Source organism: Anticarsia gemmatalis, chromosome 20 (assembly GCF_050436995.1).
Source record: "Anticarsia gemmatalis isolate Benzon Research Colony breed Stoneville strain chromosome 20, ilAntGemm2 primary, whole genome shotgun sequence".
Classification (NCBI taxonomy): Eukaryota; Metazoa; Arthropoda; class Insecta; order Lepidoptera; family Erebidae; genus Anticarsia; species Anticarsia gemmatalis.
In genome coordinates this window covers 399,981-420,447 of record NC_134764.1, presented here as the reverse complement: position 1 = coordinate 420,447, position 20,467 = coordinate 399,981, and the positions used below count along the sequence as shown (strand labels likewise).

The following is a 20,467-nucleotide window of genomic DNA, read 5'->3' as shown; positions in this document are numbered from 1 at the left end:
GGAGACGTATTTGGCACTTAAATTTGGCACAGGAAGAGAATTAATTAAAAAAGATTATACATTAATCCTAAATTTGAATGATGGCAAAGATATTCTACGAATAAAGTTAACACCAGCAGTACAGTAAAGAATCCAACCCACTATCTTTCAACTGTAAGTTAGACTCCGTAACCACTGAGCTAATGTCACTTATAAAGTAAGTTAAGATGTTTTTTATTTATCCCATTACTGTCCCACTGCTGGACAAGAATTTCCTCCTGGAATAAAGGAGCAGTTAGGCCTAGAGTCTATGTACCATGAGCCATGAGACCAAGTAAGGGAATTTAAAGATGCAATATATATTTTTGTTCTTTTTACATATAATTTGACGCTCGGGAGTATACAATACAGTTGGCTGTTCAAGCCTCGGTGATGTGTTGACAAGGTGATGATGATAATGATGATGAGTTCAGATCTGATACTCCTTGTAGTTCCAGTTCCATGTTTTGTTGACGCTGTTGTCTTCGTGGTCCGGAGTTATTTGTAGTTTTACTGTGTCCGGCTGAAACAAAAAAATGGTGCTAAATTAGGTATTTCAAATAAACATAATACAAAATTTGGCAGTCAATGAAATCTTTGATTTCCTTAAATTAGTCCAAAAAAATTTTTGTAGTTGGTTAGGATTGTCGATACCTTATTTGTCTACACAACGATATTTTTTTTATAGTTGGTACTGACGAGTATTGAGAAAATGACATTAAAGATGGTCTGAACAATTAGTACACACCCGTTAGCGGTGCTAACCAGCGGGGCTATTGTGTATCTTAGTTGACAACTGCTGGACCGTACATTTTATGTCAAAGCTGCAATGTACTGTTAAGTGGCTATCAACTGAGATACGCGATTAACGTTGAGGGTTTTTATACCAAATTATTCTTTAGTTAGCTGGTTGTCGATAGTACTAGGAAACCCTTTGGTAGCGTAAGTAACCCATTTAATCTCTTTGTTAATGTTCTTCTCTATTCTTAAAAAAAATAAATGTATCGTTAGAAACCTAAAAAAACCGGCTGGTAGGTTTAAATATATGTATTTAAGCTGAACTTGAAATACATAATATTTCAGCTCCCAGCAAGTAGAGTTTACATAACAAACTAGTATTTGCAACGGTTATAGTAAATCAGCTACATTGTATAACAGTAAGTTAGTGCACGAGTTAGTTGGACTGACTGCTTAGTTTGAGGTTATAGTGCTTACTTCTTGTTTACTTCGTCAAGTATCGAGTTATTGTTTGGTGTGGTTGAATTGTAAATACTGCTAAGTAGCGGTCAGTTTCTTCATCAAAAGTAACAGGCAAAGTAAAAATGACATAATTGGTCGAGCATATTTGATTGTCATTTTTACTTTACCCTATACTTTGGCTGTTACTTTTGATTAAGAAACTGGCCGTAAGAGTGTATTATGTGGTGTTGGGTTTGATGTATGATTTTAGTTTAATTACTTTCAGTTTTAGTTTTAAGTTTGCAGTTAGATACAGAAATTGTAGTCGAGTGGTATAAGTTGGCAACTTTCACGTAAGTTGGCAACGCGTTGACTACTTCCGTGGAAGTCGCCAATTTGGTGTGTTGTCTCGGGTTTAAACCGTCGTGACGATTTGAAACCGAGGCAACACTCAATTAGCAGGGTCCTGACTTATCAAGCAACCTCGCGAGGTAAAATCTCGGTCGCTCTTCTTTCGAGTCGAATTGAGTGTGACCGAGATATTTCCTTGTGAGATAGCTTGATTACTCGGAACCCGGCTAAAGGCTCTTCAAAGAGTATGTGAGCATGAGTTTCGTATCTTATATTAAATAAATAATAATCCCAAAGATACATCGTTAGCGATGTTTCTTAAGGATTGTTTTTTTTAGTTCAGTATTTTATTAGATTGCTTTTTTTAGTTTAGTATTTTAATAAACGAAATGAAGTTGCTACTATTAATAGTTACAACTTTTTTATATCTTAATTGTGTTGTTTTGTATTGGTTCATTCGATAAATGATTTGTTTTGTTGGAGAATTGTGTTTTGGTAATTACGTGCTTTTGTTTAGCGAATAATAATAATAATTGTGTAAACATACATTTTTGAAATATTAAAGCAGTCGAAAAGGGCCTCTACGTGTTGGCTTCGGCCCCACGCACGCCTTCCAAAAATCCGGGACTCAATAGTCCCGAGATGTGGTATAGACTTACATAATAATAATGGGAATGATTTATACTCCTTAAGAATCTACGTAAACTCGTAAAACTCATAGACCTGGATTCTAGAATATAATTAATTAATTTTGTGATCCGCAAAAAAATATTTTTTCGAGTCGTTTATAATGATTTAAGTACAATTCTTTCTACACTTTTTAACCCACCACACGTACATAACTTGCTTCTATTACAAATAGCTGGTCAGCAACAACTGCTCAATCTACGTCAACACGTCGCCTGCTGTCAGCGAGCTCACAAAACACTGCATAAACAAAGCACAGCGTACAACATGACACAATAAATCTACAGTTAACACTGTTAGTTCATTTGTCATTGGACGTTTTCAACACTAGCTTACGCGTACCGCTCGTTTTGTATGCCAAATAAAGATAATTTCCAATTTTAGTCTCTTGCGAGGTGATTGTAAAATAGTTTATCTTTGAAACCCAAACTATTTACTATATATTTATAATGTAACTGATTGGAATTCTGTAGTTTACGCTTGAAAGTATTTTAAACTATACTCTTTAAAATATAGCTTGATTAAAATGACAGTTCTAAGCAAAACAGATGACACAACTTTGTAGCGACGTCTAACGAGTATTACAAATTGAAACACGAAAAATCTGTTTTGTCTAGCATTATAACTATTTTTTAAATACAGATCCTCAATAAGAAATCAGAATAATTCAATACAATCAGCCTTTAAACTAAAAATCAGTACTATTTTCTTAAGTCTTAAAAATAAACCTAATAATTTTCAACCTCTCTACAAGGCTACGTCATGTTGCAAAAATTTTAGTGAGGAGACACAATTGATAAGAGTAAATCGATTGATTAATCGTTAATCGCGAAGCACACTTTGATACTATTTGTGACCAAGAATTAATAATGAATCTCCAAGATTGTTCCAGCGATTCTGATGATAGCGATGAGGATTATACTGATTTAGGATGCGCACCATTAACTGCGCATCTTATATTACTATCATCCTCATCCCTATCATCAGAATTGCACCATTTACTGAATAATTTAATTTTATTTAACCGTTTTCATTGTTTTATTTAATTGATCCTAATTAATACTAAACTAGGAAAGGTCTCCATGCGGTGTTAAAAGTAGGGCTGATCGTCCTATACGAATTTTCTTAAACAATAAGATTCACAACAACAATTCGTAAAAAGCAAATTCAAAAATAATTTAATCGAATATAATTATTTTAGATTCGATTTTTTCGCTATCGATTTTGATCAATACTTCTACAACCCTAGTCAAAACAGTTTGACATCTGTCATTCTAATCAAGCTATATTTTAAAGAGTATAAGGGGTAAGTTTAGTATAAATTTTATCTTCAGGAACCATTAGCGAATGTCTAAAATAACTATATGACTAAAGCAATGAAGATCTTTTACCTTTGTAACCATCACTTAATCCTAGTATTCATGATTACTCATCCTTTCACTTTAGAGTCACGTAAATGCGTACGTTTACTATAACATCAACCTGCCATGTCAGCAATTTTCAAAAAAACATATGATAAACAAAGAACGCGCGTCAACACGATAAATCTTCAGTTAGTGTTAGCTGTTCGCTGTTCACTCGTCACTGAAACGAGGTTGTATTTTACACGAAAAATATGAACTGTACATGAAACGGGAAATGCTGTGATGCGCTTGCACTTGTTGAAATAGTATATTATGCAACAAGCGGGTGATGAAATTCAGGCTCTCAGTTTCTACACTACACATTTTAAAACGTAGTCCACTCGTCTGCCTGTCTGTTTGCAATATACTCAAAATGTATTGAACAAATTTCCGACTTTTCTCAACCCGGGCTAAGTCAGAGCCACTAGTATTTTATGAAATTAAGTTGCAACTATTAATAATTACATGTTTATTCTGTTGATCGGTGTATATAGGTAGTTGTTGTAGTACAATATTAACATTTCATCCAAATCTTAAAGTACACAAATTCGCTAAACAAGTGCTTCGCTTACAAAACAAACCAATTAACGAATTAACTAACACAAAATCGAAGACGATTACGTACAATAAAACTTAAAATTCCAAAGTAAACCAATTAGTATGAGATCTTGCATAAATGTCAGTAAGTGGTTGTTTAAGTCAATCTCTTCAGGGGCCATTTAAAATAATCCTTTGTGTAAAATACTTCAGCTAATAACTAATGGAGTCGAGGTGTAGTTTAAATTTCAAATTTGTTAAAAAAGCTAGGCAAGGTGCTCGGTATTAACGAAGTGGGTAGGGTGACCATGGTTTTAGAACCATTTTTGAAGAATGCAAAATATCTTAGAAAAAATTTTAAATTATAAAGTAAGTATAGATTACGAACTGACAGTTGTTTGTGGAAACTTTTGTAAAAGTAAAAAACAACGAATAAATGTATACGAAGAATAGGTAATTCTAGTTAGTATCTACAGTCTCCATTACATTACACATCCGGTTACCTGCTATTGTCACGTCTGCGTGGCTCAGTTTAAGGTCGCCACGGCGATACCATTGCGTCGGGAGGTCGTGAGTTCGATTTCCACTCGGAACAATAGTTTACTTTGTGCGTTCCACAAATAGTTGTTTCGAGTCTGATGGTACTTTGTGTCAAGAGTTTATATGTTTCTAAAGATCTCCGCGAGACAAGAGCAATATAAAAAAAATATCTTTTTGTTCGTAATAACCTTTACCACGGATAAAAAGCTAGTAAAACACTATAAAATAGTCCTTAAAAATCCAATGGTCCCGACCTCCTTTCCATCATGGCTCCAGTACCAGTAAGTCTGTAAATCTCGTCAGGATAATGCCATCGTCTAGTAGCAGCGGTGAGCGGTGCCACTGAGCAGCGTACTAACTATCGACCTATTACTGACGTTTAGTTAAATAAGTTTATACCTACTGTCATAGTTTTATGGACAAAGTTCGTGTTTTCATTTTTTAAGCAATTACAGGTCTGTACGACTAAATTGCTTAAAAAATGGAAACGCGTAGCTTCAGGCCGGTTTCATCGTGATAACGATATTTTATAAGATGGAATTTTACCAGTTGGTGTTATAAATTTGCCTACAGATAGTTTATCTGACACTTATTTATGAACTGTGATACAGGATGTTAGTAATGTAAATTTAATGATGAATAAAAAACTGTTTTCACATGCAATGAAAATTTGAAAGGTTCAGATTTAGCTGTTTTGTCGTAAAAACTTAATATTTAGACAAACAGTCAAGACTACTGCATTTAGAAATTACTGTTTAAACGAGAAACATAAATAAATTAAATCCAGAAACATCTTTTAAGTTGATAAATAAATAAATAAGTAAATAATACATTAAAACCAATAACAGTTTGGTAAAAACATGGCACTGTTGCAATTATAATATGTAAATGTAATGTTCAATACATAGTCAATGAGAGAGAGAGCCGTGTGTTTCGGATAAGATATGAATATGGAAGGACTATATACTTATGTATTGAGATTAAAGTGTGTGTTGTCTTTTTGTGGACCTATTATATAGGTTTTCCCAGTCCTTTTTGGTGTTTTCTTTGTTAGTTTAGGGGCTGTATTATAAAATACATGTAGGTACAAACATAATGCCAAGCCTGTTATACTTAAAATTGTAGGCAGAGTGCCCACGTTAAGTTGTGATCAATATAAGTTCTATGTAAAAGGGTGTGAGCCTATTGTATTTTTACGAGACCCTACCTAACTCCGAGCTACTATTAAAGAAATATTCTTTTGTAAAAAAAAAGACAATAGTAGTTTGCTCGTCCGGGAAATAAACCGAGACCTTATGACCAGCAGTCATATGCAATACTAACAACGTCATAGAGGTGTTTAAAAAAGATAATATATGAGTGCACACGACCGTTGACCGCTTAATTGACTGCCTCCGTGGCGCAGTGGTTTAGGTCACCACGCCGCAACCATTGCGTCGGGAGGTCGTGGGTTCGATTCCCACACGGGACAATTATTTGTGCGACCCACAAATAATTGTTTCGGGTCTGGTTGTGCTTTGTGTCCGTTGTTTGTATGTTTGTAAAAGTCCCCGCGACACAAGAGCAATTCTTAGTGCGGGAGTTGTCTTTTTAAATTAATAATAATAAAAAATTAATCACAGGTTTGGTATTCCCGAGTCGGGTAAAGAGCGATGGAGTCCTATATTTCAATTTCTGTAGATTTTTTTCAATTATTGTCCGGCAGTAATATAATATAGGTATCTATAAGGCAATAGACTCACCCTCTTTATTTGGGTTCAATAATCTTAACAGTGGAACATTGTGTTCCACACATCTCTGTCTACAACTATGCATATACCAGGCGTGATTTTATAAAACAATTAATAATACAATATCCAAAATTATAATTTAAACTTGGTTACAACACAATTTCAAAATTAGTCTGCATAATATCTGGCCATTTTAATGACACTTAAGATCGGCTAAAGGTTCAGCTAATAGCCTAAGGGCTGCTAACATTATAACTACGATTAAATACTACTTAGCCTATTGAAGGAAGGCTATTGAATTTAATACTTAAACTGTAATAACGCTAAGATGTTGATAATGGGTTTTAAAAGGTCGTAAGGTTATTGAAACTTGAAGTCGCTTAGGCTGTTTTTCTTTTAAACTTGGAGTTTTGAAGTAATTGGTATCGTTTAAGTTTATGTTAATTATTTATTGAGAAATAACTTACTTAATTAGATACTTCAGACTTTAATATTAAACATTATACTAAAATCGGAAATATTGAATTAACTACAGATATTTTTTTTTTGCCTTGAGTCCACGCTGGTCGAGTGCAAGGTGTGGAATAATGCGAACGTATTTTTTTTTAAAGACAACTCCCGTACTTACAATTGCTCTTGTGTCGCGGGGACTTTTACAAACATATGTATATACAAACAACAGACAAAAAGTACAACCAGACCCGAAACAATTATTTGTAGATCGCACAAATAATTGTCCCGTGTGGGAATCGAACCCACGACCTCCCGGCGCAATGGTAGCGGCGTGGCGACCTAAACGACTGCGCCACGGAGGCAGTCAATTATGTTTCAATATTTGTATGTTCCACTGCTGGGCAAAGGCCTACCCTATTTTTCTCACTATCAGTATCTCCTACTTTTCATGTAGGTTCAGAATGAAGAAATCAAAATCAAATCATTTATTCATTTAGGTCAAGTGCTGACACTTATGACAGTCAATGATACAGAGAGTGAATTTTCCACCAGTTCGGAAGTTAGGGCCAATGAGAAGAGCCGGCAAGAAACTCCTAGCCATTCTTTTTAATCGCCAAATGGTCTTAACAATATTTATGCTTTTTATAAATCATTGATGATGTAAGTAGCTGCTGCCTACCAACACTATCGAAAAACAAAAATTTCCTTACATGTGCCTTCGACACGAGTTCACTAGGCATTCTATCTTGCATCACATGCGGCAGACTGGGCTGAGGACCCATGGTCTCCAGGTTGAGAGGCTCGTACTCATCAGACACCCCGCTGTCAGGGGAGTCCGGTTGAAGGTTGTTCATGTAGCCATTGGCGCCCAGGCGGCTCTTGTGCACGCAGTAGTCGCCTGTGAATGGGTTCTGGTAGGCTACTACCGTTCTGAAAGGAAAATTGTAGATGTAGTGTGTCTATGGAACTTTTAATATTGGTTAGGAAATGGATAGATTGGTTATGTTGAATTTTGTAGTGGTTTAGTGCATCAAGGGGTAATTGTTAGACATTGCATTGTGCATTGGGTTCAATTTCCCGGGTCAACTGTGTTATTGAGTTTTGTTACTAGAACATTTGTAATAGACAGTTCAATTTCAGTAATTAGGGAAATGTGTTGTTGTATAGAGTACTATACGGATGGTACACTTTAGTGTCTATTTACACTAATAAAAAAATAACACTAATGGGTAAAATGTAAAATATTACGTACATAGTAACTGTCAACGTAATCAGTGGAAACGAACAGGGGCACTGTGAAAAAAGGGCTTAAGTACCTTAATCTTTGACTGTTCAACTAACAATGTCATATAAATACCTTAGTTGTTCAGTAGATTCTCCTTCCTTCTTATGCGAAAACACAACTTTAGTCGGCCTCAATAGTATTGCGATCTACAAACAAATAATTCATCAGTATTCAACTCCAGTAATTAGTTAAGACAGCCCAAAGGGATTGTAAATAATTAACATCTAACAAATTTACTTAAAATTTCATAACAAAATGTTATTGTTACAAACTTGACTTTGGATTATATCTTTGACTTTTTGGCGGTTTCAAATCAAAGATGGCAGCGAGTTTAATTTAGTTAACTAGGAGGCTATCTTAGGCATAACTTGGTCTGTAACTTATACTGTTTTCTAAAATAAGATAGGTATTATAAACTTCTTGTAGAATAGTTGAGATGTTGCATATTATATAGTTGTGGTTTTAAGTTAAGCTTTTGATCATGTGAATCATATAGTGATCAAATTTAATTGTACTAGGTGAGAATATGCATTGTGCTTAAATAGTTTACATTATATTTTCATAATTTTCGCTCAAATTAATTGTGTAATTCATTTGGTTGTTCTATAAAATAAATTTTTAGGACCCTTTGTTTTTAGTGTTTACTGTAATATAATATACGTTTACAAAATGAATGAAAGAAATATTTACCTCTCCATTTTGTCGTAGTCTGTTGATCCGATAGAAACAGTAACCGCACATGAATATAGTGAGACATAGCTGTAACAAGCATAGAAAATTATTTCTTTTATAAAACGTTATTTATATATTATTACACTATATATATTTTTTTATGAATTGAATAATCAAGAAATATTCTACAATAATAGATATCTGTGTGATAGTGGTAGAAAATCACACCACCGTTCATTTTAGGTTTCGTTTATTTTATTTATATAAAGTTTACTATTATAACCTTTCCAAACGGTCAATGACCTGTTGTCAAAGATGTATGAAAGACTTTACAACAATAATTTTCTAAATTGAATCGACAGTTAAGACTTCAGGCTCAGTTTATATAAACTTTATGTACCATGTATTATTCAAACCCATTCAAAATTGATGTAAGTATACAAAACTTGTGTGTAACGAGTTTCTCAACACTTTAACACATCAAAGGACTTTGAATGTTATTCTTTCATTGTTGAAGATGTAATTTAGTTAAAAATAACATGTTAAGATGTGGCTGACAAACGACGTACTGAAGTCAAGGTGGTGCGTTTTGTTTCTTGTTAATTATAAAATGTGTCTAAACTTGTGCACGCTATCTTGTTAACCCATAACGGCCATTACGGTCCCACTGCAGGGCTAGGGTCTTCTCCCAAACTAAGAAGGGCTTAGGCCTTGAGTCCACCACGCTGGCAAAGTGCGGGTTGGGGATTTTGCATGTCCTCAATAAATGTTTTAAACAAGTTTCAGGTATACAAGGTTCCATCACGATGTTTTTCTGCATCATTAGAGCAAGCGATATGTATTTTTAATACATACATAGTTTCGAAAAGTCATTGGTGAGTTGCTTTTGAACCTGCAACCACTTGAGTGGGAGGTGCCAACTTTAACCACTTGGCTTTAAATTATTTAATATATTCAATTAAAATTAAGAATCGACAAAGTTAGGCTTAGTTCCCGGATAAGGTAGAGTGATTATCAGGTTGCTATCAAATGTAAATAACTCAGGATTTATGCCTGCGAAATAACATTAGGGTTGTTCTCTAGAGTATATCTACTATACTTAATTATTTTTTATTTTATGCTTTAAAAGTCTTACTAATAAACGTCCTGTAAGCTCTGACTAGTAACACTGACTGCCTCCGTAGCGCAGTGGTCGTGGGTTCGTTTCCCCACACGGAACAATTATTTGTGCGATCCACAAATAAAATTGATTCGGGTCTGGTTGTACTTTGTGCCCGTTGTTTGTAAAACAAAAAAAAACTTTCTCTCACATACATATATAAATTGATTAAAAGTTACAAAACACTGTAAAACGAATTGAAACTTACACGTATAAATACTTTATTTTAACTACAAATTTATTTTCACAGCTTTTCATTCTTAAATAACGTGAACATTACCTTCCAAACTTCCCCAAACTAATAATTATACTAAGCTTATTACCGGCTTAAAGAAGTCGGCTCCTAGAGTCCCAGTCAAAGTGCAGTTACGAAGCTTAGCATTCGAACCGCGGGAGGTCAGACGAAGGTTTTAATTAAATTGCCTCAATAGATGCTTCCTAACTTCTACAAACTTATGCATTTCAAACTCCATATTGTAAACTAGATTGGGCGCGCGATTTCGCCCGTGTAATACAATTTCTCGGTAGAAATATTAACCGTGGTTTTAAACTGTGTCTAAGATATTTAATAAAAAACACTTAAATATCTAGCAATCAAACATCTAATATTATAATGCAACGGGACTTTAACGTTATTGAACATTTTGGGGTCCGTGACCATAGTCGATGCAATTAGATCGAAACGTCGGGTAATCAAATAAGGCCCTTTAATTTTCAATCGCTTTAAAGACCCGTTGCATTATAATATTAGGTGTACAAGTTACGAAAGTTCACAATCGTTAAGCAAACATCTAAACATCCAGACATTCAAACATCCAATCATCCTAATAGTATCAATACATCAAATACCCTAATAGCAAGCATTCGAACATCCACACATGAGACATATCATCATCTAAACATCTTACCATCAAAACATCCAAACATCTTAACATACAAACATCCACACTTTTGCATATCTGTACTAATCTATACTATACTATATACTATAATATATAATATTATATATTATAATATTATAAAGCTGAATAGTTTGTTTGTTTGTTTGATTGTTAGTTTTTTTGAACGCGCTAAAAAAAGAAACTACTGGTCCGATTTGAAAAATTCTTTCAGTGTTAGATAGTCCATTTATCGAGGAAGGTTATAGGCTATATATCATCACGCTGCTACCAATAAGAACAGAGTACCAGTGAAAAATGTTACAGAAACGGGGAAAATTTTGACCCATTCTCTCTTATGTGACGCAAGCGAAGTTGCGCGTGTCAGCTAGTACTTAGGTCACTATTTATATTTTGAGCCTTGACGAATCTGATTGTTTTAGACCCCATTTGGCGTTTTCATCGTAAAGTTTGGTCTTTTTGACTACTACATTCCTAAGAAAGTTTTGAAATCTGCGCTGAAAATATTTTCAATATCGTCGATCGAAAATTGTAAGTGTGTGGGAAAATGGCATTAGGATGTTAACATTTTCGTGCAAATATTTTTTACAACTTTCGACGTGACTTATAGAAACAGTCGTGTCTATATCGATTTATTTATTATTTTGGTGATAAAGTCTGATCCTTTGAAAATTGAGAACGCCAATAAATAGAGTTCTATCATGATTATTTTTCCATCACCAATGAAATTCCTGAAGGTCGTCCAAGGTCACCAGTTGTCTCCGGAAAAATTGATGCTGTGCGAAAATTAATTATGCATTTTAGTTTCCTGATACAAGAAAAGAATGACACAATCCTAAATATTATTTCCACTCTTAGATATAAAATATTAGGTAACAACATTTCGGATTAGAAGATTTTTTTCTAAATGAACCAATTTTTTTTTACAATAATTCGAGAAGGTCCTCCCGCCGATTAGTGCAAACAAATGTTTGAAAAGTCCATCGTTTGGCTTCAAAATACGTGTATCAAATTGTGATAAAACAGGGATCTAGGATATAATGCGCATGAGCCCAAAAATAAACACCAGTCGACTTTATGGAAGCTTTAAGATGAACCAAATCCAGAAAAAAATATTCGCGCTTGAAGCACTTCGGAACAAATGGTCCCTTGATTTTTTATAAAAACTTTATAACAGCACAAAGTGTCTTTATAAAAATGCAGAATGGTTAATTCTTATTGATTTACAACCAAAAATTTACCTAAAGACTGGTTTAAAATATGGAAAAATCACAAAATCCTACAGGTCGAGCTCAATAAAATCAATGCCGGCCGTAACGCATCTCGCTAAACAGCCGGCTATTATATGCACGAAAAAAACTAATTAATGAGTTTCTCGTAATGCCGTTACAGTTTGACATCAAATGACTTTATTTAGATCCAAAACGTCAAAAATAAAAACCGTAAACATTGATTTTTCATCGCCTCAAGAAACAGGTTATGCTTTTAAACACCTTGTTTTTGAGGGGTCTTCGGGAAAGAAAAAAAAATATTAAAAAAATATTTCGATCGGATAAAAATCTATCTAGATCATGCATTAGAATACCCGAGAACACGATAAACTAGTTTTCACTCACACGTTTACCGTTTTTCATAGTTAGGCTCAAAATATAAGTAGTGGCCCACGTATAATATTAACATTGGTGCAGCCATTTTGAAAGCAATGTTATATGACCGCAGGGTACTTTCATAGTTTAAAGTTTAATCACTTTGATAATTGCAAATGCGTAATAGTATGCGAATTGTTTGAAATAGCATTTTGGTAAAGAAAGCAAGAGTTTGTACAAATAACTTTATAGTTAGACTGAATTATGTGTTTTCTTATTAAACTTGGTTTGCGAAGTGTCCATTAGTTTACCAGATTTGGACTTTCAAGTTGCATTATTGTTAAATAACATCATACTAGATTAAAATTATCATTTATAGCCGAGTGGTATAAGTTGGTACAATGGTTGCAGATTCTAACCCGAGGTAATACGCCAATGACTTTTATGTGTGTGTTAGAAATGATTATCACTTTTTCCAACGGTGAAGGAAAGCATTGTGTTCCAACTTTGCATATCCGCGAGCTCTTTTATACAGTTCTTGAAGGTATGCAACCCACACTCGGCCAGCGTGGTATACTCAAAACCTAACCCCTTCTTCCTTACGAGAGGAGACCTTTTCTCAGCAGTGGGACATTAATGAGTTAAATTAGTATAATTATTATCATCTTTCTGGTGAGGTTCTTTGTTGCTGGTATAAACTATTGAAGATAATCACCTTTGTCTAAGTGCTATATAATTTTAAATGCACCAGTGTCAACGGTTAAAGAGGCTAAGAGTAGTTCAACTAATACGCGGTCACCCATCCAAAACACTGACCGCAGGGCTAACCTCACTGATCGTTTACCAACCGCTAAATGCTGAGGCAGTAAACATCTGCTACACAAAGTTATATAAACAAAATGTTTTCTAAATGAACCTGCTCTATTTTGAGCTTTTCACCTCCAGAAACAATAGTAAACTGTTCCGTTCAAACTTAAAACCAATACACTTCAAGCAAAAAATAGTTACGTCACTCACCAGTATAATTAAAAGTAGAATATCAATATAGATAATAATCATTTTATTTCACTACACTGTACACTAAAAAAATCACCTTTGCATCATTTAAAACTAAAAACGCTATGACAACAAAACACCACAGACTTTCAATTCCTTCGTTCAAAATAAGAATCCTTCGATTGGATGATTAAATGTATTTTCTCGATCATGATTGGTGGATATATTTTTGGGTGCGTGTGATTGGTTAGTGTGTTAAGTGAAACTGTAGCTACCAATGAGGATACTCTGTGTACAGGGGATGAATCGTCTGCAGTGTATTTGACAAAGAGTATGGAAAATATTTGAGGAAAGTTTTGTGCCTATGTTCAAAACATGTTGTAGTAGTAAAACTATATGTGTTACCTACGTATCTTCCCTGCAACACAATGTCAACTGCTTTTTAGTGAAATTACTTTTGACATAAATTACATTGATCGTCTTTGCAATTAGATTGAAATGTCGAGTAAACAAATAAGGTATCATAAACTTTAACTTTCAATTAGACGGATGTGTCCGAACGGAACCGAGACAAAAGACCCGTTGCATTACGATCTTCTTTCCCTGTAAACGTTTTTCAGCACAAACATTACATTTTTTTTTTACTACTATCATTCCGCTGAATTTGATCAGGAAACGGATTGAGTTGGTAAACTGTATATTTACATCGACTTTTCCTGCAAAAAAGAAGCCTAAAAAATGCTTTGAAGCACCGTTTTTTAATTTTTATTTAGCACAAATGTATAAAGCAGTATAAATAAAACACTTCTTTATTCTAAAACATCTACGTCATCAAGTATTCTACCTACCTCGCCCTCTGCACACGCCCTCAACTCTTAGTGGTACAAGTGTGTTCTGGCGCCAGCGGTGTCGCGACGTCTGTCTCTCCGGCCGCGACCTACTTGCGTCTGTTGTGACCCTCGCTGATTCACTGCTTTCTCTGCCCACATCGGACATGGGAGTAGCGTGATGGTATAGCGTTGACGGTGTGGTAGGTACTATTAGAACGGGAGATGTTATTTTTAGGTCTTGGTTGGTTTTAGACTGTATAGCATTATTGAAGTCTTTGATTGGTGATTATTTCTCACATGTTAAACCCAAAAATAAAATTTAGTTTGTAACTACTGGCTGTTGGGGACATCATCAGTTGGTATTTAGTTTTTAGCTCCTCTCCTTTTGACATAGCGTGGTGTTACATAGCTTTTGTCAATTAATGGTTCGTAGAACTTAAAATAAAATCGATACAGTTGTTCCTGAGATTAGCACGTTCAAACAAAAAAAATCTTCGGTTTTATAATATGAGGATATGTAGATTGTAGAAAGTTGACTTTGTTTCAAGTTTCAAGTCGTAATAGTTATTATTTACTTATAAAAATGACTTTTAGTTACAATTCATTGTTTTTGCTCTGTCAAAGTTCATCAATGTTTAATTGGAGCAGATTTGGTCAATTATGATACATAGAGCTGTTTAATATTCTACAAAGCTCTGATACGGTTTCATCTTCAACTAACCAATTTGCCACAACAATGATCAATCACACAAAACACAAACTCAAACCCTAAATCTAGCTCAAATTTGGGTCCTAACGACCTAAATATGGCACTTAGGTCCCAAATTCAGACTCAGGTACCAATAAATCGTGTTGTGGCTTATTGCTAGAAGACATTAATTTACTCGATCAATTAAAACTTGGTACGGGGGACAATGAAATAGATTAAAATCTAATTTGGTTCAGTGCTACGGTGAGTCGAGGTCGAGAGTTAAGGAGAATGCTGGTTTTATTCGTTAGATTTTTTTTGCCGCTCATTTTGATGCAGTAGTGGAATTGATTGCCTTTACACTTAAGCAATATGTTATAGTAATTGTGTTTCGATAAAAAGATTATAATTAATTATTATTAGAAGATGGTTAGATTGCATTGGAATATGATATAGTGTATTGAATGAAAGGGACCTAAACGCGACAGTCAGTACATGAGGGCTAATCAAAACCAGAAAATGTATCTTAATCTATATTAATATAATAAAGCTGAAGAGTTTGTTTGTTTGAACGCGCTAATCTCAGGAACTACTGGTTCGAATTGAAAAACTATTTTTGTATTGAATAAACTATTTATCGAGGAAGGCTTTAGGCTATATAACATCATGCTGCAACTATAAGGAGCGGAGAAGCAGCGAAAAATGTTACAAAAACGGGGAACAATAAGACCCATTTTCTCTTATGTGACGCAAGCGAAGTTGCGCGGGTCAGCTAGTCTCAAATAATTAACTTTAGCGCTCTTTTAATATAATATACTCTTAGTATATCTATACTAATCTATACTAATATTATAAAGCTGAAGAGTTTGTTTGTTTGTTTGAACGCGCTAATCTCAGGAACTACTGGTCCGATTTGAAAAATTCTTTCAGTGTTAGATAGCCCGTTTATCGAGGAAGGCTATAGGCTATATATCATCACGCTACGACCAATAGGAGCAGAGTATCGGTAAAAATGTTTCAAAAACGGGGAAAATTTTGACCCATTCTCTCTTATGTGACGCAAGCAAAGTTACTCTGGTCAGCTAATTTAAGAATATAACGGATTTCAACAAAAACCCTAAAATATACTTTTAAAGTAGTAAAGCTTATTAATCTAATAGCCTAAGATAGCACCATCATTTGACTTCCAATCTCTTAAAACAAAGGTCCCTCCACCCCCTGCTTGAAAAGCGGCAAATCTTGAAGAAGTTTCCACAACGTTGTTCAATGCGAAGTCAGCTATGATTCGGTAATTAACTTGAACATTTTAATTATTCATTTGGGTACACAAATAGAGAATTTGACTGTCTATTATGAGGTTCGAAGCGTCTCAATTATATCCAAGATGGCCATTTTTGGTGCTATTGAATTCTTGGTACAGTAATTTTAACTTTTGTAAAAGTATTGACATTTTACGGATTTAGGTATGAAGGAAAATTTATTATAAAACACAATAAATATGTGAAATTTGAGATGCAATCAAGCACATTTTTTTGGAAAAGCTACTAAAATATTTTTGATTGATTAAAATTCGTACTATAACTCTAAAAATAAGCGTCTTCTATAGTACCTTATTCACATTTGCGGAAATAGAGACATTGTCAGGAATGCAGTAGGATTTCAAACAGATATAGCTCCTTTACCCTAGTAAAATTAATGCAATTATTATGTTTTGGGCACGTTTCCGATATAGAGCAGAATGGGTGAATTCTTTGACAACGCCCAGTAGTTTCATTCGTGTAAATAGTATTTTTTTTTGTAATAACGTAATATATAAATAGTATTTGATAATACTATCTATATTATTACGTTATACATTACATACACTAGACGTAACATATTATCAAATACTATTTATATATTACGTTATACAAGGAAAATAAAGACAATAAAGATGATTATTTATTCGTCTTTATTCTCTCTATCTGTTTATAGGTATTTGATATGATTTAAGTGTCAAATTAATACAAAAACCACTTAGTATATCATAACTTTTAAACTCTCGTGTTGCATATTTAATGTATAATAGATTACGCGAATTTTAAGGTAAAATGCGTGTTCGCGTTAATTCCCGTATTCTATTATAAATTAAACTTAGTATATAACAATAAATAAATAAATACACCACAGCCTATTTAAAGCAGTAAAGCTCGATGCTCCATGTTTATTAATGTTGCACAATTTGGTGGAGAGTTCATCAAATGGGAGGCATTAACGTGCAGCACCTGAGACTGCAGCCTTGTTATTGTTTACCATCACTCATGGGAAAAGCCTTTGAAATTTTGGAATATTTCGTGGGGCAACTTTAGAAGCATTTATTTTTTTAGAAATATTAATAATACAATTAGAAATAGGTATTCTATTACAGGTTTCGTATGGCAACTGTTGAAACATTTTTATTTTTGAAATGTTAATAGTATAGGAAAGTGTGTGTTAGGTTTTTTATTGATGTAGTTGATTAGTATAACTTCCAGCTATGTATGATTATGTATGATAGCTTTTCTTAGTCTTGGATGTGAAATGTAAAACTTGTACTTTCTGAAAAATCTGTGTACAGACTTACTTTTGCACGCACACTATTAAGTTAAATTAAAAAAAGAAATCTTTATTATCACTCCGGAAATCGGATCTATCAAATGTAAAGTTAACAACATCTAAACTTCTTAAGCCGTTTACCAATGAAAGGGTAAGAGACAAAAAATAGATGAAAGAAAAATAATTGAACTGTCCTAGTATATGTAGACCGAGTCAGTTCAACTATTGGTTAACTCTTGTAATTAATAAATTATAGACTATTTGTAACACAAATATAGCCAACAATTAATAAAAAACTGAAAGGTCATGTACCTAATCACATCTTTATACCTATATCCGTCATGTTTTTAACAAATAGTAACTTTGAAACAAGCTGAAAATATCTTGAATTATCAAGTAAGTTACCTTAAAAGTGTATCTCGTGAGTTTATCTCAAACTTGTAGGAACAAGACTTATAAAATACTTACAACTTCGACATGCGGGCAAACGTGTTCCCAATATACAGGTAGTAAGCACTAAAAATAGAATTTTGTGGATCTTTTTTAACTTTTTATTAGGTAGAAATAGTTTTTGCGGAGGGACTTTTGCTTTTTATTTGGTTTGCAATAGTCAGGTTTCGTTCCTAGTGTAATTTAATTAATTTAAAATAAACATACATATATATTGGTACATGTAGTTCTTGATCATATGAAACAATACCCTGCGTAGTAAACAATCGGTGTTTTTATGTGTAAGAATAATAGGTAGTTGAATGTCTGTTATATCCTAGAATATTTGTATTTCTTTAAATTCTCAATAGACAAATAAAATATAGAATCCTTAGATAAGATGACCTCGCGAGGTCATAGGTTCTTTTCTCGGGTCGGGAAAGCGCTATTGGTCTTTTGTAATTTATAGATCGGAGTTTGGTAGCATGGCCGGTATAAAATGATAGACTCGCCACCTTTTATATAGCACCGACAATATTAATGGCGAAATGTTATACTCCTTCGAGTACAACAAGCGTGATATTAAGTATGCACATATGTATGTATGTATTACTAAAGTTACACCTATGAATAATACAAATTAATTCCAATTAATCAACCTTCCCAGAAATCAGGTGTTTATCGAACCTTTAGTTCAAAATACTTGTACAAACATGTACAAGTTCTTAGAACGGTATGGCCCTTAAGTAAGGTGAGTGAGTAAACTTAGGGGCTCGTTCAAGGCCCTGTTTGTCCTTGTTCTAACTATTGTTTTGTTTTAGTTGACGCTTTAACGATTCTAAAGGTTAAGATTTTAGGGGATTGTTTTTAGTGTGTGTTTAGTTAGTCTTTTTAAAGGTCAGGTATATTGATGTTAAATATGTATTATAATGCAACGATAGCTGGAATCTACCACTACCGACTATTATCTAAACTAGTTGTCTACTGAGATATACAATTCAGCGGTGAGATAGAAATGTGTTTAATTTATTGTTAACAACCTCTGACTCCTCTCAGGTTCAATAGGCGTCTTTGTCCTTAGGATGCCTCGTCTTGGATTTGGTTCCTGAAAAGAGTAAGTATCATATATAAGGATCATAATACTTACCCTACTTAGAAATCAAACCCGATTACAAAACTATCAGGAACGTTTTCATGACAATTGGTAAAACATATTATACCAATTTGTCATGAGAGGTTTCCTAGTAGATTGGCTGTATAGCAGCGCACACTTCACATATTTTACCAATTATTTAACCATTTTATAGACAACAATAGAAACTGACGTCTTTCCAAAGCCTTTTTATAAATTCAATAGATATTAAAATTAGAAATTTTCTCAATAAAGGACTACTAAATAATTCAAGCGATACCACGAAGTCTTGTAATTCGCTGGAAGCCTTCGCGAATGTCTATTTTTACCTGTAACCGTTTGGGAAACGATTATTTTCATTAATATCGGGAAAAGTTTGTTTGAGCGATGTAATATAGTATAATTTGCAGTTACGATTTTATGAAGTGACTTTGTGGCTTTCAAGCAGCACTACATTTATACATCTACGAAAAAACAATAATTATACATACTGATACATAATATCAGGCCTTTTTCTCAAAAGGATAGGCAGAGACAAAAGAACGCCATATTGTACGATCCTTACCAACTTCCTTTGACTTATTCACATCCAAACATTTTGCCATACAATATGATTATCAACAATAAATTATTAAAGTACATATTGGTATAAAGAGTAATATTATCCACGTAGGCAAAATGGTAATGTCACATCTATTACCACCAGTATAAAACCATACAATACATACAAACAAACAATCATACAAACATATTCAAGTACCTTTTAATTTCCCAAACGTTTTATTTGTGAGCCCTAAACTTTACCTGACCATTATAATTTGTACCTTTACATTGATGAGGGCACATTTAAAACAGTCCTCTTTTAATTGAAGATCCAGTTACTGGTCGGTCAGAAAATATAATGCTTTAAATTTGTATTTTAAGGAAATTGTGATTAATTTGGAAGAAAAGCGAGAATTAATTTGTGCTTAATATTTTACTTGAGTACAGGCACGTGTAGATATTTAAGTGGTTCTATTATAATTTATGTAGGTGTTGTGGGTTCGAATCTTAGATGTAGCAATTTGTGATTGACTAATCGATCAAGATATAACATCTTGATAGTTTTGTTTGAAGGGAAAAGGATAATCATCTATCATGAAATAATGAACCGTGATAGCCGAGTGGTATAAGTTGGTACCTCCCATGCTAGTGGTCGCAGGTTCGAACCCGAGGCAACACACTAATGACTTTTCGAGGTTATGTGTGTATTAGATAATTATCGCTTGTTCCAATGGTGAAGGAAAACATCGTGATGCAACCTTGCATGCCTGAGTTGA

General features: G+C 33.8%; 1 protein-coding gene across 1 annotated transcript; it reads right to left on the bottom strand.

The window, feature by feature from the left end:
* Positions 1–291: 291 nt before the first annotated feature.
* Positions 292–13,589, bottom strand: LOC142981740 (uncharacterized). Its single transcript, XM_076127836.1, has 5 exons — positions 13,517–13,589; positions 8,874–8,942; positions 8,256–8,329; positions 7,609–7,828; positions 292–541 (listed from the first exon to the last, which is right to left on the bottom strand). The coding sequence occupies exons 1-5, from the start codon at positions 13,556–13,558 to the stop codon at positions 449–451; spliced, it is 498 nt and encodes a 165-aa protein (XP_075983951.1). The 5' UTR covers positions 13,559–13,589; the 3' UTR covers positions 292–448.
* Positions 13,590–20,467: the final 6,878 nt, after the last annotated feature.

Excerpts from the sequence above, each read along its gene's own strand:
- LOC142981740 (XM_076127836.1), bottom strand. The coding sequence starts at position 13,558 with ATGATTATTATCTATATTGATATTCTACTTTTAATTATACTG. Across the intron at positions 8,943-13,516 it reads TTCTACTTTTAATTATACTG|CTATGTCTCACTATATTCAT; the intron begins GTGAGTGACGTA and ends TGCTTGTTACAG. Across the intron at positions 8,330-8,873 it reads GACTACGACAAAATGGAGAG|ATCGCAATACTATTGAGGCC; the intron begins GTAAATATTTCT and ends ATTTGTTTGTAG.